This window comes from Mytilus californianus, unplaced genomic scaffold, assembly GCF_021869535.1.
Source record: "Mytilus californianus isolate M0D057914Y unplaced genomic scaffold, xbMytCali1.0.p SCAF_6, whole genome shotgun sequence".
Lineage (NCBI taxonomy): Eukaryota > Metazoa > Mollusca > Bivalvia > Mytilida > Mytilidae > Mytilus > Mytilus californianus.
The window spans coordinates 114,029,625-114,048,957 of NW_026262712.1; the positions used below are offsets into that span (position 1 = coordinate 114,029,625).

Consider the following 19,333-nt stretch of genomic DNA (forward strand, 5'->3'; position numbering starts at 1 on the left):
ATTAAGATCATTTATAGAAGACATATACTGATTATTAGTTATAAACTGCTGAGATGATAGATTAACAGAAGTGGTTGAGTATATCTGTCATTAAACACACTCAACATTTATCATCAGTCTTGACTAAATATATATATTGCAAGGAGGAAGCAGAATGGAATTAAGTGTAATACATCATTGGAGTATATTTGTTGTGATTAGGGTGGAAAAGAGGGGGGAGGCTTAGTCTATTGTAGTGTGTATCAATCAAATAGATATAAGAAGATGTGGTATGAGTGCCAATGAGATAACTGTGCATCCAAGTCACAATTTGTAATAGTAAACCATTATAGGTCAAAGTACGGCCTTCAACACGGAGCCTTGGCTCACACCGAACAGCAAGCTATAAAGGGCCCCAAAAATTACAAGTGTAAAACCATTCAAACAGGAAAACCAACGGTCTAATCTATATAAAAAACGAGAAACACATATGAACCACATCAACAAATGACAACCACTGAACATCAGGTTCCTGACTTAGGACGGGTGCAAACAAATGCAGCGGGTTTGAACATTTTATCTTGCGCCAACCTTCATCCTTACCTGAGAGAGTGGTGTAAAAATATGACATAAAAGGACACACTATAAAACATTAATTGAAAAAAGGCTCAACTCATCAAAGTATGAATACTAACAGATTTTAGACAAAAGTTAGACCATGAAAACCAAATTACCTAATAGTTAAATTATAAACCACAGAAAAATATATCAAAGCCAAAACCAGTATGAAATAATTTTGCCAAACAACTGGTCACTTATGGACAACTCAAAAAGAATGACAATAATTAGAGAATGGTTAAGGTCATAGGTCAAAATAAAGGTCAATCTAAAGGGAAAGGGTCTGTGTAATTGCCAACCAAATATTGATAGCTCATGTAAATTACTTGTCCATTCTTTTTAAATAATCATATGTTTTAAAAGAAGGATAAGCCTGTTTGATTTTCAATGTTGAAGGTTAATAAAGCAGTATTCTCCCTAGTGCATTTTAACATTTGTGTATAGTCTGGTGAATAAACCTGATTCTAATCAGGTATGAACTTCTATAAGCTTTTCTTATAAAAATTTGTTTCACCCTGATCTTATCATTTATTTCTGTAAGGCTAAATTATCAAATTTGGTTTAGTGTGATGCAATAAATTTAAAACAACAAGGTACTGTTTTAAAATTTTCTGTTTGATAGCTAAGATGTTTATAGAATTTCTTGGGAGAACAATAAAAAGCCGCCTTAGATCAAAGCATTGTAAACATGCTATATCTCCACAGATGGGTTTTACAGTACTCATTACATTTGGCACTTATAATATAAGAAAAGAGGATGACCTTCATTGATTGTTAGTTTGATGACTATACCAAACATTGATGGAGGTATGGGCATTAAGTTTTATTATAATTGGCTCATAATTTTAATTTTTCCTCTAACAGCCTGATGTATAATTATTGGTTGTACTATTTCTATACCAGAAGATAGGGTGTGTGATATAAGTATCAGTGTCTTGACAATTGTGTGTTTAGGCATAAAGTACATGTACAAAGACACATATATTTGTCTCAAGATGTGTAAAAATACTAATGATCATTTGCTTTGTGTGGCCTCTGTTTACAAATAAAGTTTTATATAACTAGAAATTATAGGTAGTTATAGATTTAATTAAAGTATCGTTCCAGTCAACAACAATAATTGGACCAATTTCAAAAGGCAGCTGATGTTGATCATAATGTTGTAAAATTTTACATATAAAATTCTGGTTGTCTCCCTTTGGATTTAAAAACTTAAATTAATCAAACACTGCCAATTTTTTTGGTTTTACAAAAATAGAAAAAATATCTTTTAATAAATTATTATATGCAAATCTGATCTGACATGTCAAAATTTTAATTAACGGATTTTGAAGTTTTTTTTTTGCTCTTTAGATCTGACATTTCATTCTGGATTATATTAGAAGTGATAAGGGTTATCGTTATATGATATTTTAGATCATTTAATATTATTTATACTTACATGATGATAACTGTGCAGATGTTTGCACTGAGAGGTTTATTTGTAAAGGTTTATCCCCCTTCTATGCATAAGAAATTTATCAACATTTTCATCTTTTCCTGTTACTATTTTCATCTGAGATTTAAATTTAATGACCATTGTTATCATGTCTGACTGTGATTACACTTTTGTATATTTTTATTTTTTGTAAAATAATATTTATCTTGTTAAATTGTTGGATTTGATTGATTAGGCATCATACCATAAAATAGATATATGCCATTCAGAAGAAAAAGGAGAAAGTAATTTCGGAATTAACAAAAACATCTAAAGTCTTCAAGAAAAAAAGTTTGGTCCATGATTCATTTTATTTATTAAATATTTGATCTCCTGAGTATTAAGCATGAATAATGCAAAGGCATTAAAATATATAAAAACATATGTACAAATTTTAGGTACAGGATATGGTGACGTTGTTGATTAATGATCCGATATATTTGGACAATTTTGATACAGAGCAAATTACCTATTGTACTCTGAACTATTACAATAGAAATTGAAAATTGATTAGATTATAGGTGAAAGTGGGAGGCCATATTAGGAGAAACCTAGCATTTTTTTAATTTTTTGTTGTTGGTAAAAAAGTCATAAAAGCAAACATGCAACAACTAGAATAAACACTCTCACAAATTTTGAAAATTCTGATTTATTTTTGTTTTGCATTTTCCTAAAATTTAAACAAAATATTATCCATAAAATTTGCTTTTTTCTGATATATTTCCTATTTTCACCTCAGATGATATTTTAAGATTCATTTTCATTTATCTGATGTCTAGATCACAAGGTTGAATGTTTGGAATTATATTTACGCTTCAAATTTAATTTCATTCAGAGGAGTGCATTTTACATGTTGACTTCATAATCTGTGCAAGATTCAAATTTTTGTGAAATTTAATCGTAGTTCGTCTGATATCTGCTGAGTTTTTTCCTTGAATAGATGAAGATAAATACTTGACATGAGATCATATTAAGCTGTGGTGGAATGATGCAAGATACATCTTTTGGATAAACCATTTTTTTGTAACATATTATTAATAATGAACAAATTTTCTATGATATTTAAAGGATGAAATACACATTATAAGACTTGAATAACGAGAACGTGGTTGATCATATGTAATGATTGCAACAGAATTTTTTTATGTATTCCATTAAACATCAATTTCTAGGCATGATCAAAGATTATGTTGAAAACCAGTGGGGGTGTGACTTCTGTGATCAGATAGCTTTTGAATTCGATATAACCAGCATAGTTGTCAGCTTATTTTGAAGATCATGTTTTAAGCTTGGTTTTTTTTTTGCTGGAGGATTGAAAGACTATAAAGAAGTAATCATTCAGATGAAAATAATTTCATTTGATATAAACATAATCACCAGTAATATTTTTTCGATTATATTTGATGATAGTGCCAAGTTTTTCTACTTCAGTTCAGTTTAATGACTTTTTTATGAAAATAATCAAGGAACAATTTGCTTGACTGTTTAGCAAGTTTCTGATTTAAAATTTTGTTTCTGTGGAAACAAAAAGGACAACGATGGACCAAAAATTAACTTCTGTTCAAAGAACTATTACTTGAAGTTTTAGTATGCCCGACTACTAATTAATAACTAATACAAGAAAAATGTGTGAAATAATTCCCAAAATAATCATTACTTAGTGATTAACAAACTTACTTTTTATCGTTTACATCTGAAACTTATTGACACAAGGTATATACATAGCAGGAAGCGTTTTGGCACTTTGTCGCAGAAAAATATTACCAGTTCGCTGTTGCCGTGCCAAAAACAGCTCTCAGACAACATCTTAATTATATGGGGTGATTTGTTAGTAATGTGAAGAAAATTGTTTGACAGAAGGATAGAATATTGTTTTTACTGTTGACCAGTGATCATATGATAATTAATTCAACAAACAATTGTACCAGTATAGTTTTTTGGAATTATAAAATTTGAATAGAGATGCCATTATAAAATAAGGATAGAGATGTTTTACAATTTGGATTTTTTCTGCTAATTTTTCATAATGACAAGTTTTGATTGGGAAAATATTATTCCAACAGAATATTGGATAGAACCTTACACAGAGGTGCAACAGTGTCCTCGGAATTATACAACACCAGGTAGGAATTATGAGTTATTTCCCCTCTTGTGGTTTATCAGTGAACTATGTGTGACCTTTGTATGTGGTATCAGTGAGTACAATGACCTTGTTAAAGTGTCAAATTTTTGAAAGCCTTCAGTGAGTTTTTATTTATAAAAAAGATCAGAGCGGTTACAATAGTCCATGTTATTGAAGGATTGTCAAGGGACATAATTGAGTCTTTATTGTTTGTAGACACTAAAAGGTTACAATGGTCCATTTAATTGTAGAATTGTCAAGGGACATCATTGAGACTATTGTTTTGAGACACTAAAAGGTTACAATGGTCCATGTTATTGTAGAATTGTCAAGGACATCATTGAGACTATTGTTTTGAGACACTAAAAGGTTAAAATGGTCCATGTTATTGTATAACTGTCAAGGGACATCATTGAGACTATTGTTTTGAGACACTAAAAAGGTTACAATGGTCCATGTTATTGTAGAATTTTACAGGGACATAATTGAGTCTTAATTGTTTGGAGACACTAAAAGATTACAATGGTCCATTTAATTGTAGAATTGTCAAGGGACATCATTGAGACTATTATTTTGAGACAATGAAAGATTACAATGGTCCATTTAATTGTAGAATTGTCAAGGGACATCATTGAGACTATTGTTTGTAGACACTAAAAGGTTACAATGGTCCATGTTATTGTAGAATTGTACAGGAACATCATTATGACTATTGTTTGGAGACACTAAAAGGTTACAATGGTCCATGTTATTGTAGAACTGTCAAGGGACATCATTGAGACTATTGTTTGGAGACACTAAAAGGTTAAAATGGTCCATGTTATTGTAGAACTGTCAAGGGACATCATTGAGACTATTGTTTGGAGACACTAAAAGGTTAAAATGGTCCATGTTATTGTAGAATTGTACAGGGACATCATTGAGACTATTGTTTGGAGACACTAAAAGGTTAAAATGGTCCAGCTTATTGTAGAATTGTACAGGGACATCATTGAGACTATTGTTTGGTGACGCTAAAAGGTTAAAATGGTCCATGTTATTGTAGAATTGTGTTTTGACTGCTGTGAACTGTCTATGTTTAGATCTGTTTTTACTGCTGTTACTGTCCATATAAAGATTAGAAGATGTGGTATGATTGCCAACTATCCACCCAGGACCAAACGATGTAGAAGTTAGCTGTTTTTAGATACTTCAACAAAGTGCAAGGATAAAATACTAGAAATGTAAGATGGTGAATCTCAGTCAATTTTTTATCTGTGTGAATAGCTTATCCTATTTATCTGTATGAACAAATTCTATGTGTAATTTTGTTTTCAAAATTTTTGGAACATCACATTGCTCTAAATAAACAGGTTGATAAAAACATTCTATTATATCTTTTTGAGTTATCTCCCATTCTGGCATATGATAACCTTGCCAGGAAAAAAAATCTGTATCAAACCAATTAAATTTTGTAAGAAACTTAGATTAGATATGCAGTTTTTCTTCTCTGATTCATGTAGGGTGTGTAAACCTGTTTAAATTCATAACTAACTATTATATTTTGAGTAGATATTAAACGTATCATTATCAAGGATGATATGATTGCCAATGAGACAACTATCCATCAAAGTTCAAATGAAAACTATTACAAAAATGTAGTAGACAGCTCTCTCACAAGCAAAACACTCATAACTGAAAAATATAACTTGTTTGTTATAATTACTGTGTGATTAGGGAAGAAAAAACATTAAATTTGAAAAGATTTGAAAACCATAAAAGTAAGAGGAAAGTATTCTGCCAAAATGTTGTTGAGAATTTTACTACCATTTTAATCAATAAAAGAAGAAGAAAAAATTAAAATATTTAATGAAATATCTGTTTGTCTTTATAGTTGTCAAAGATAAAAAGATACATTGTTTACAATGTGTTTGTGTGAACTTTCATCCGTTCAGACAAACAAGGACACAAAATATCTGTTAAAAACCTTTAAAGGTGTCAACTTTGATGGAATCTGACCAACGCAAACATGTTTGCTACATATGTAAACACGACAGTGACATTAGGTTGTAAATACATGTACATGTATCCCACACACAGAGAGACAATTATTGACAATTATGTGACAATTTTACTGAGGACATTGTTTTTTTGGTGGCATAAATGTGCAGTTAAAGACAGTACAAAAGTCAAAATTGTGATGCTTGGGCTTCTTGTCATGCATGAAAAATGTTCTAGTTTATTTCTGAAAGGAAGGAAATGCTTAATACCGTTATGTAAGATAATTCCACAAATTTTTCCAGAGCTTAGTAATATTAACTGTTCAATATTTAAGGCATATTAGTCTAAGCATGAACTGTCGGTAGGCTGTCTCATTCACATACACTCTTTGTCTTATTCCCAAGATAAATATTTACCCATAAGTTTTGCAATAAAGGAATTAATAAAAAAAAAATTTTGATTCAGAAATTATTGCAAAAACTTGAACACAGTTTACATTGCAATAATTTGAACTTGCATTTCAATTTTGCCAGTAATATAATTCTACTACAATACATGCGTACATGTACATCATCATGTTTGCAATAGCATGTTCCATGGTAAAGCATGGTAAATGCAGGATATCCAATTACATTTCATGACATCCTGGTGTAAGTTATTATTGTAGTCAATTGATAGATAAAAAAGGGGAGGGTTGAGATCTCATTAAAAATTAATTAACCCCTAACATGTTGATATGCCTCTCAGGAATCTTGTCAGTGGTTGTCTTGTGTCTTTATGTTTTTTGTCGAGCCTTCGACTTTTGTCGAAAAAGCAAGACATAGCGATCCTACATTCCGTCGGCGGCGGCGTCCACAAATAATTTCACTCTGTGGTTAAAGTTTTTGAAATTTTAATAACTTTCATAAACTAGCCTGGATTTCTACTACACTTGGACAGAAGCTTCTTACAATCAAAAGATTGTATCGAAAGGAATATTGTTATTATTTTTTTTTCCTCATTTTTGTTGAGCCTGCGATTAACAGCAAAAGTAGGCGAGATACTGGGTTCCGCGGAACCCTTACGAATTATTTTTTGTTAATTTAGAGAATTTAGAATTGATGACAGATCTGTGATAGTTTTCTGTAATTTCATTCACAACTTGTTTAGAATTGGGATAATTTAGGGAACGACCATTTAACTTCAAGGAGGGGTTATGGTTTTTTCCTAAAGAAAATATTCTGATCTCCAATTTGATTTAAAAAAAATATTGTGGTCAAGCAGATGACAAGAAAAAATATTCTGAATCCAAATTTTCCCCATACCTTATAGTGTTAAATTTTGAAAAAAATAATTTGATTGATAGTGTTGAAAAACTAAAAAAAAAATCTGACTCAGACAAAAAACCATAACCCCCCCATTGAAGTTAAATGGTTGCTCCCTTAGGGCTTTCTATTGTTGAAAACTCTCTAAATGTCTTTTAGTTATTTGTATTGTTTGATTGCTGTCTGATTGACATGTACCCCATGTACCCTCACATATCTCCTTTTATTCATACAACAACAATGTAAAGTAATCGCCTTACAGTTTTCTACTAAAGCTTAATAAATAAACACCTTAAATTCTAAATTAACAGTATTTATTCTGCCAAACCCTGCAAATTACTAAGAAAACATTACTTAGAAAACTACACACTGAAATATATTGCCTATCAGACAAACAGCTGTTAACATCAGATCAATACAATCAACAGGTATATTATAAATGTTGTATGATATATGTCAGATAATGTTTGCATCCTGTGCATAGCAGAGTTGACATCTTTCTGATGTTGCTAAAGCCTTTTGGAAGTATTGCACCTTCTGTTCATTTACCTTTAAATTATTTTTGGCAGGCAATACATGTCCTTGGTCGCCTGATTTATTGATATTTGTTGATAGGGTCCAGTAGTGCAATATACATTTAGGTTGATGTATTTTAGGGAAGACCTACATTGAATGTGACAGTTAATATCAGATTAGTGGCTGATCCAGGACGGGAAAGTAGGGTCCTCATTTCTAAAACTTTTTTTTAAACAAATAAAAATAAACAAAAATTTAAAATTTCTGTTTCAGTATGGTCTGTCAATGATTCCTCATTCACAATACACCCCTCCTGAAAAAATCCTGTTTGTAGAATTGATGATTTTGTACTAAGAGTAGGGTTTATATATTAACTTGATTATCTTGTTGATGATCATGTTGTGAATTTAATTGATCAAAGCCTGTTCTGATGTATTACAGGTTTTATGTAATAATAAAAATAGTATTTCCATGACGATTCCTTTAAATCATTGTGACATTCTCACCCAATAATTGATGATATGTATTGTGTATTGACATAGGATGGATAAAAATGAATTAAGAGTGATAGATTAGTCTGGGCCCTAATTATATAGTATAATAGGTAAATATTTAGATACTTTTCCTTGTCAAGTAGCCAGGGGTCTTGATCTAATGGAAAATCTATTAAAATGTTATTAAAGCATGTTTAAATGAGCTGTGCCATTGTTACCAATAGCCAAGGGCCCAAAATGTTAAAAAGTTTGACCTCCGTATTGTCGTTTTTAACGAATGGAAAATGAAATTTTAATTTTCTTTTTAAATATATAAGGTAAATGTCAGGTGAAACCTATTAGCTCACCTGGTTTAACAGAACTTGAGAGCTACATGTATACTGGTAGTTAACACTTTGTATCTATAGTCTTCCAGTCAGAAATACATTTTATTTAGGAAAACCAAAAAAATTAGAAAGGTTGAAATTCTGTATTCTTTAACAGTTAAGAAAGATCTTGGATTTTTAAATAGCCCTGGGATATTGAAATGGAATCCACTGGGACCCTGTAACCTTTTTTCTGAGTATTTCTCTTTAACTGTAAAGTAAGATCTGGGAATTTTTAAGGACCTGAGGGATATTGAAATGGAATCAACTGGGACATTGTAAAAAAATTTCTGAGTATTTCTCTTTAACTGTAAAGTAAGATCTGGGAATAATTTTAAAAGGCCAGGGATATTGAAATGCAAATTTGACTGTGTTACATTTATTTTTATGCATGTCAAAAGGGGGCATTCTTTTTGAATGCAAAACATGAAGTTTTTTTTTCTGAAAAGTTTTTTATCCTAGTTTTTTCAATACCTGGTGAGCCATTACATGGTCATTCCGATTTTCTGACTTAAGCATATTGGTATAGAATGACCATTTGATTTAGGACACATATATGTGATCTAGCATACAATAGGTTCTATCTACCTGGAGTAATTACATACAGGTATGCATGGGCACTTCCGTGAAAGTATTTGTATGATTAAATCTTGACACGGAGGCTGCGATGTCAATTTCCATTTAACATAGTGTATAGAAATTACCCTTTATGTCTTTTAAAGAAAATTTCAGTCAGATAGGAAAAGGGAAAAGCTATTAAAGTTCCTAACATTTAACCTGAGATTACTTATTGTTACTTTATTTACAAAGTTTAATGTGATATTTGCTACTGATACTGAATTTATAGGCAACCGGAACTTAATTAAAATGGTAAAAAATGATGTTTTTTTAATACCAAATATGACTAACGTTACATTCCTGTGGTAACATATGGAAGTAAACATCTGAATATATTCTTCCAATACTTACACGTTATATAAGTTATAACAAAGGACTTCACCAAAGTATAATATACTATGAAAAATAGTTAATCTTATCAGTTACGTTCAAAATTATGTAAAGTGAGAAGAATATTTATTGAAAATGATTTTTGTGCATTTATTATGAGTCCTCGATCAATTTTATGAAATGTAGGAGCTTAATATGAAAGGATAATTCACAATTAGTAACTTTGAAATAAGAATTAATAGACTTTTCCACTAGGATAATGGGGGAAAATTATTTTAATAGTATAAGTAATACCAATATTTGGTTATAAGTGAGTGATTTTGAGAAGTGACAATAATTAATACATCATTACCTGATCAAGTGATTTTTGACACCTGAAGGTAAAGAACCTTTAACAAAGTGAGTACAAATCTAAACAAAGACATTCTTACCAGGGATTTAATTATATTATTGATAAAAGTATCTGTTTACATTGTGGAATTTTAATGTGACTGGAGACTGGAGGAGACAAGAGTGCCTTAAATTAGGATGGAGTATATATAGTATTAATACCAAATAGGTGGAAAATACTTCTAAAATCAGAGATATTTTTGGATATAAGTGGAATATTTTGAATTAGATTTGATTTGAAAATCTTTGAAATCTGAATTTATTGTGATAGATAAAAAAATTGAAAATTTTTGTTAGATGTCAAATAATTTGAACAGTTTGGACGATCAAAATGCAACGTTTGAGAGACGAGAGCAGGTTAACAGACTTACACCATTCTCCCAGCATGAAACAGAATCGTTTAAGAATATTCAAAGGTGTAAAACGTTCTGTGACATTTAATTTAGGACAAAATTTACCTGTTTCTGCTCCAAGAAGAGGTATGTTAATTACTTTTGTTTTAGAACAAAAAGGGGGGAGGTTTAGTTATTTACTTATTGTTTCAGCAGTTATGTTATCCTCTTTTAATTACATGTGTTAGTATACATGATACACATGTACAGTAATTCAAAATGAATATATGAGCCAGTTAATTTGTCTTTCCTGTGAATCCCTGAAATGTTTCATTAAACCTGCCAACTTTTCTGTTAGTAATTCAAGCTCAAGAGGAACTACATATAATATATCTCTTATACATTATGTAATGAAGGATTTCAACAGTCAGCGGCCAATGCCCTCGAGATCAAGAAAGTTTGCAGGTATTAAGCCATTTTTGCATTGCTCAGTAAAACAGCAGGTTTGGGATTATCTTCCAAATGGGATATAATTTTGCTGTGCCAAATTTACAGCCAATTTTTTTTTTTTTTTTATTAAATTGAAAATATTGCAGAGTGCAATCATGATTACTTAAAAGGCAACAACTTTTGGTTAGCAATTTCTCTGAATACCTTATTGTTTTTGTCAGAGTTGGATCCTTTGGAAGATGCTGACTTTCAGAGGGATCAATCTAGCAATTTATTCATTTTATGGAAAAGTACCTAATTGAAAGTTGCTTTTATTAACTGAAACAAATACACGGCTTTTTAATATTTTTGTTCAATTAAAAAATTCATATATTTTGCACTGAAAATGTTTATCCCATTTGGGCTATAATACCCCAAATGGCTTATTAAGACCCATTTGGGAGATGAACCTCAACCTGTTTAGGTAAAATGGTTCAATGTTTAAAGAGGGGTACATTGATGAGCTAATTTGGCCCTGCAAGTTCATTGTAAATAGATAAACTGATGTTGATTTTGGCTAAAGCTGAATGACACAATTTCACTGTGATGTCATATAGAGTGACATTGTCGGTTGATTTGTCATATTTTAAGCAAACATTGGCAAATTACAAGAACATGATTTAGGCTTATTAAAGTAGATCGCGTCCTTGTCCTTTTGTCTTAGATACAAGAAGATGTGGTATGAGTGCCAATGAGACAACTCTCCATCCAAGTCAAAATTTATAAAAGTAAACCATTATTGGTCAAAGTACGGTCTTCAACACGGAGCCTTGGCTCACACCGAACAGTAAGCTATAAAGGGCCCCAAAAATTACTAGTGTACAACCATTCAAACAGGAAAACCAACGGTCTAATCTATATAAAAAACGAAAAACGAGAAACAATTATGAACCACATCAACAAACGACAACTACTGGTGGTTAATTGTCTCATTGGTAACCATCTATATATACGTCTAAACATTCTCCATCAGATTACCCATGGTTATTCAGGGCTAACACCATAATATATATAATTCGTCTCAAATTTAGCCCAACAATGTTAGATCTGCAAATTTGCGTTATATTTATATATAAAAACTTCTCTTTACTTTTATACACATGCAATGCCCAAAGGGTGATTAATGCCATCAATTAGATAAAACAAAATGCGCTTCCTGTATGAATATCATTTTGGGTGTGGGTTGAGCTTTATATTACTTGTCATCATGACTGAGACAAATAGTCAAGATTGTTTGGAATTTTGCAGTTTTACTGTATTTAAAGTCATTTCAGGGCTAGCTGCATGGACTCCATATGACACACCACCCTATGACAAAACACAATGACACCTCACAGTTTATTCTGTGGGGTACCATATGTTACTCTTTCTGAAACAGCATTTACCGGTAGTTCTGCATATTGTAGAAATTTTGGAATGCATTTGATTTTAGGACCTGTGAATTGAACCCTACATCATACCTTTGGAAATTCATCGAACCACACTTTAAAAGTAAAAAGACTCAGCTGAAAAAAATTCCTAACACTGAAAATATTTTCAATTGAAAGAGAATTAATCCCCAATTATTAACCTGGTTTATTTTTTATTCAAGATGCCCATCAGAGCCTAAGTTTTTATTCAAGATGCCCATCAGAGCCTAAGTTTTTATTCAAGATGCCCATCAGAGCCTAAGTTTTCATTCAAGATGCCCATCAGAGCCTAAGTTTTTATTTAAGATGCCCATCAGAGCCTAAGTTTTTATTCAAGATGCTCATCAGTCATCAGAGCCTATTTTTTACTTAAGATACCATGATCAGAGCCTAAGTTTTTGCAAGTTCCATGTTGCAATGAGATTGAAATAAAATTTTAGACAGTCAGTCTGCATGGGAATGACCTTTGACAACCTCAAAATTAAGTTATTGCCCTTGATTTAAGGTGTAATGAGTCATGACCTTGACTCAACTTCTTATAATTATTGGCTTGTAACCTGATACAGAGAAAAGCAGAAATAGAATAGAAAATTTAAAGTCAATACATATAAACTACATGTAACATAAGCTCTTTTAACAGATACATTTTATTAGATTCCGCCATTTAATCAATCAATATTCTAATTTCTTACTTCCCATTATATTTTAGTTTTAAAGTTACTGAACACTATCAAGTGTTTTGTATTGACTTCAGTTTGACCAGCTGTTACACAACATCATGAGTAAGCAAAATAAACATTAATAACCAGGTCTGTCTCTTCTAGGTACCAGATAATCAAGCTTACAATAACTAATTAAATTTTATTAAATAAACTTTATTTTCACTCATGGTTCATCAGATAAATCTGTTTGATACCCAGGTACAGAGTTCAGTAGACATTCCTATGTATACAGTATTAAGTACACAGTGAAACCAGTGAGTGAGTGTTGAAAACCGAAACTCTGTGGAAATGGGAAACAGTTGTAAACTGAACTCTCGTATCACCACTTATGGGGATAAATTATTTCATACTTTAACCTGTGGAAACTGTTCACCTGTCTAATCTGAACAAAGGTACACTTCTGATGAAGTTTAAACAGATTTCACTGTAATAATAATTATATATTAAAATTTTCACTGTATACCAATCACTGCCAGCTTTTCTTTCCTGGTTCTTTGTTTACTTTTCTTAAAACCTATTTACTACTTATCTTTATAATGTAACTCAGATATTGAACCGATTGATACAAGATCTCATTATTTTTAGGAATAAAATATGACCCTGACTCATTATTTTTAAGAAAATATGTTTATTTTGTAAACAATTAATTTAAATGAATGAACATTAACCACAAAAGAGAGGGAAAGTCATTCAAGCTTTATCATATGGCAGGATTGACAGAATTTTTAGGGAAAGGATTGTGGTGTTGATTTGAGTCTATTTTGTTTTGAATGAGGTCAATTTAAATTTAAGGAAGAGGGAAGGGTGGTAGTGGGACACCTAACATACCAATAAGACATTTCAGCCAGGAATACTATTTAAGAATATATGCAAATGAAGATTGTGTAATAAATTGTAAGAGTGAAACAGACAAACCAACAACACAAGTGAATAGAACAGTTACCGTAATTATTATTTTTTGTTTCTGTAATCTTTGAAAGTAGTAAAATATAGTTTTGTTTTTTCTTTGTACAGAAAATCTTACTAAATCTACCATGATCAATCTGGTGTATACATTTGTTAATTACACCTGTCAATCATCCTCAGGTAAATTCCTTTGATGTCTGATCAGGTAATGATCTTCTTCAATGGAGATTGATACAGCAAATGACAAAGTGTATTGGGTTGTTTTGATACATACCAGTAATTAATTTGCCATAGTTAACCCAATGAAAATGCCTTCATCACTTTCAGAAGCATTTTCACTGGATGATTATCCCCCCTCTCCCCTCCCTCCTTTCCACTCATTGAAGAGATGGGTTAGGCTCAATACTGGGACTCTTGTGTAGAATTTATGAATGTGGGTTTAAAAGCTTTAATACCTGCATGTAGCTCAAGTGATTATAAAAATAACATGTAAATTTTGTGATGTGTTTGTTTTCCAGTTGTATTATAGGGTGAATAGCATAGAGGGACTATGATACATTACCATATTAGAAATAGAACTTGTATTTTAAACCTATATTCTTATTTAACACCAGAGTTTACCAGAATAATCCCAAAATCATTCACTGTTAACTATTTTGTTTCTGTTTTTTCTGTGGAACATTGTGGAAATGTAAGTCCTTGTATTTCTGGATATCTGACTAAAACTTGGAAGAAGGTAAATTGCCGTGTTTCTGGATATCTGACCAAAACTTTGGAAAAGGTAAATTGTTATGTGTCTGGTTTTCTGACCAAAACTTGGGAAAAGTAAATTGTTATGTGTCTGGTTTTCTGACCAAAACTTGGGAAAAGTAAATTGTTATGTTTCTGGTTGTCTGACCAAAACTTGGGAAAAGTAAATTGTTATGTGTCTGGTTTTCTGACCAAAACTTGGGAAAAGTAAATTGTTATGTGTCTGGTTTTCTGACCAAAACTTGGGAAAAGTAAATTGTTATGTGTCTGGTTTTCTGACCAAAACTTGGGAAAAGTAAATTGTTATGTGTCTGGTTTTCTGACCATAACTTGGGAAAAGTAAATTGTTATGTTTCTGGTTGTCTGACCAAAATTTGGGAAAAGTAAATTGTTTTGTGTCTGGTTTTCTGACCAATACTTGGGAAAAGTAAATTGTTATGTCTCTAATTACCTGACAAAACTTGGGAAAAGTAAATTGTTATGTTATTGTTTTTCAGAGGAAAACTTTAGAAATGATTAGTTGGATCATAATGTCACAAGTAATCTTATGGAAAAATGGAAAATTATGATGGTATTTTAAGTACTGGTTTTGTTATTTCAATGTATAATGTAACAGCTTGCCATGAAAACAGTACTTCAAAGTTTACCTATATTCTTCCAATAAATTATCATTTTAACTAAAGAATCATTTTTATACGACCGCAAAAAAATTTTGAGGTCGTATATTGGTATGACGTTGGCGTCGTCGTCGTCGTCGTCGTCGTCGTCGTCGTCGTCCGGCGTCCGAATACACAATGGTTTTCGCACTCTAACTTTAGTTTAAGTGAATGGATCTCTATGAAATTTTACCATAAGGTTCAATACCACAATAGGAAGGTGGGGATTGATTTTAGGGGTTATGGTACCAACAGTTAAGGAATTAGGGGCCAAAAAGGGGCCGAAAATAAGCATTTTTGTAACTTCCAGACATAACTTGTGTGTTAGCATATGGATCTCTTTGACATTGTACCACAAGATTCCATATCACAAAGGGTCAATGCTGGGATTGATTTTGGGGTTAATTGCCTCAAAATTTTAGGAATAAGGGGCCAAAAGGGGGCAAAAAACAAGCATTTTTCTAGTTTCATGACAATAACTTGTGTGTAAGTGTATGGATCTTTCTGAAATTTTACTACAAGGTTCCATTTCACAAAGGGAAAGCTGGAATTGAGTGTTGTGGTAATTGCCCAAAACGTTTAGTAATAATGGGCCTAAAAAGGGGTTTAAAATAAGCATTTTTTAGTTTCTAGACAATAACTTGTGTTCAAGTGTATGGATCTCTCTAAAATTGTATTACAAGGTACCATACCATAAAGGCAAGGCTGTTATTGAGCTTGGTTTGGGGGGAAAGGGGGGTGGAGGTGATGAATCATAAGGGGGGCCGGGGTCAAAAAAGGGGTAATTTTTTTTTTTCCTTTTTTTTTTGTTTAAAATTTACATTTTAAGTTAGTTATTTTTTATCACGAAGAGAAAGTAGGAATTGAGTTTTGGGGTTAATTGCTCAAACATTTATGAATAAGGGGCCAAATATTGGTCGAAAATAAGGATTTTTTTAGTTTGCAACAAAAACTTGTGTTCAAGTGTATGGATCTCTGTGAAATTGTATTGCAATGTACCATACCACACATTGAAGGTTGTGATTGAGGTGGGGGATGATGAATCAAAAGGGGGTTGAAAAAATGTGTGGGGGGTAGGATTTTTTTTTTTCCTTTTTTTTTCTTTAAAATTTTCCATTTAAAGATGGTTGTTTCAGATTTATATATGAAAGAAAATAATAATGATACGGTTATATATCATGAGGAACTGAAATTTAAAATTATGTATATTGGAAATTTAGGTTACATTGGAAAGTAATAATTGGCTTTGGGGGGGGGGGGGGGGGGGGGGGGTTATGGCTCTAATGTTTAAGGAATAAGGGGAAAAAAGGTTAAAAAACAAGGGTTTCCATTTTAATAGACAAATAATTGAGTAAAGAACATTATTTAAAAGCAGTGTAAGGTTGGTAATTCAAACTCATTTAAATATCTCATCTACACTGCTTTTAAATTATGTAAATTGGAAATTTGCCAATAACTTAATTGTTAATAAATGCATTGGAAATTTGCCAACAATTTTAGTGTAATAAACTTCATTGGAAATTTGCCAATATAAAATTTTGCTGATGAAGGTTTTTTGTTTACCTTTAGCCTTGACTATGAAGTCATTTTCTATTTTTATAGCCTTATGATGTAGTTGAATTATTTAATACTTTTATGATGTGTTTAAATGGGGTTTTATCATGTTTATGGTTGCAAATTTATTGTTTTAGTATAATAAACTCCATTTAAAATTTGCCAATAAAAAAAAATTTTGTTTATTTTTAGCTATGATTATGATGTCATTTTCTATTTTACTTTTATGGTTGCAAAGAAATTTTTATTTTTAGATATTACTGTTAAATGATGCTGATTAAGGTTTTTGCTATGTTTAGCCATGACTATGATGTCATTTTCTATTTTAATATCTGTTATGATGTATTTAAATGGGCTTTTATGGTTACAAAGGAATTTTATTTTTAGATATTACTATAAAATGTTGCTGATGCTGATTAAGGATTTTGTTTATTTTTAGCCATGACTATGATGTCATTTTCTATTTTAATACCTTTATGATGTAATTTCCATTTTTAGATATTACTGTTAAATGATGCTGATTAAGGGTTTTTTGCTATGTTTAGCCATGACTATGATGTCATTTTCTATTTTAATATCTTTATGATGTATTTAAATGGGCTTTTATGGTTACAAAGGAATTTTATTTTTAGATATTACTTTAAATGTTGCTGATTAAGGATTTTTGTTTATTTTTAGCCATGACTATGATGTCACTTTCTATTTTAATACCTTTATGATGTATTTAAATGGGCTCCCATGTATTTAGATTTTTGATTATTTATACATGTTACCAAATTGGTCCACATTGAACAAAAACGGTCCAAATTTCAACTTTATTACATTACATCAAACATTGAATTCTACATATTCTTTGATATATTGAAATTAACAAACAATTTAGTTTATGGATATTCCACCATAATAGGTAAATTAAATTTTTTCCAGTTCTTACACCACATTCATCCTGTGTCAGAAACCTATGCTGTGTCAAATATTTAATGACAATCCAAAGTCATAGCTGTATCAAGCTTGAATTTTGTGTCCATACTTGCCCCAACTGTTCAGGGTTCGACCTCTGCGGTCGTATCAAGCTGCGCCCCAGCGAAGCATTTTATTCATTTCTACCATAAAATAAATTTCTTGCAATACCTATATCAGAAACTGATTTATGAATAATTAAGTTGGATTGCATGGGCTGGCTAAAATTATGATTTACATTATGTTATTTCACATGCTTAGTATTGAAGGACTTGTTTGTGGCAGACATTAATTAAGTATTTCCCTGTTAATTTGCATGAAAAATTTGGTTGACCATGATTATAAGGTGAACTTGTCCAACTGCCAGGTTTTATCTGACATTGACCTCTTTTTTTGGTTCATTGGACAATTTTTAGCTTTTGAGGCTTGGTCTATTTCTCAGATACTATAAGCAATAGGTTAATTGTATTTGGTATATGGAACAAATTTGATTAGGGTGTACAAAAAAAATAAGAAGATGTGGTATGATTGCCAATGAGACAACTATCCACAAGAGACCAAATAATGTAGAAGTTAGCAACTGTAGGTCACAGTACAGCCTTCAACAAAATTTTTGACATTCATTTTCATAGTTCATTGATCAATGATAAGTTTTCGTGGTTTTGTCAGTTTATCAGATACTATAAGCAATAGGTCAACTAAAATTATATTTGGTGTATGGAATTATTGTAAGGTGTTTATATCTGTCTGGCAAGGTTCCTATGACCTGATCTAATTTTCATGGTTCATTGGTCAATGTTAAGATTTTTGGTTTGATCAGTTTCTCTGTATTATAAGCATAGGACAACTATATTTGGTGTATGGAATGATTGTAAGGTGTACATGTCTGTCTGGCATGGTTCATTTGACCATACCCCATTTTCATACAACATTGATAATGTTGAAGTTTTATGTGATACTTGTAGTGAAACCTTCATATTATAGACTTGCCACATAAATTCAATCAAAAGTAAAGCACGCGAGACATTTCAGAATGTGCACTCTTGTTAATGAGAAATAATTATTTATATCAAAAGTTTTTACCCAAACAAAAGATAAAATTTTATTAAAAGATTTGATAAACCTTAAAGATTACAATAATTACACACAGATTAATTTACTCTTTCTGCTAGATAATGGCCTCATTGTCAACGAAGATGTACGGACTTCCTAAGGGAAACAACTCCTATGCATGGACCTCAAATTACAGGGTCAATTACAAAATTGGCAAATACTGTAAATTCAGAAATTATTGCGAGGTTTTTATTAATGCGAATAATGCGACTTCTTGAGTATTGCAATAATAAAAACTCGCATTCTGAT

At 31.3% G+C, this 19,333-nt stretch overlaps 1 protein-coding gene across 4 annotated transcripts in view; it reads left to right on the forward strand.

Annotated features, from left to right (window-relative positions):
* LOC127706471 (rho family-interacting cell polarization regulator 2-like) overlaps window positions 1–19,333 on the forward strand; it is an 86,480-nt gene that overhangs the window by 365 nt on the left and 66,782 nt on the right. For 2 of the 4 annotated variants that reach the window (XM_052211111.1, XM_052211112.1), the window contains exon 1: window positions 9,968–10,672. The exons of 1 other annotated variant lie outside the window; for it this stretch is intronic. In XM_052211111.1, the coding sequence (XP_052067071.1) occupies window positions 10,525–10,672 (148 nt within the window). In that variant the 5' untranslated portion in view covers window positions 9,968–10,524. Of the gene's footprint in view, window positions 1–3,814; window positions 4,198–9,967; window positions 10,673–19,333 lie in introns of those variants that run through there. One more of the 4 variants, XM_052211113.1, reaches the window with a different exon arrangement.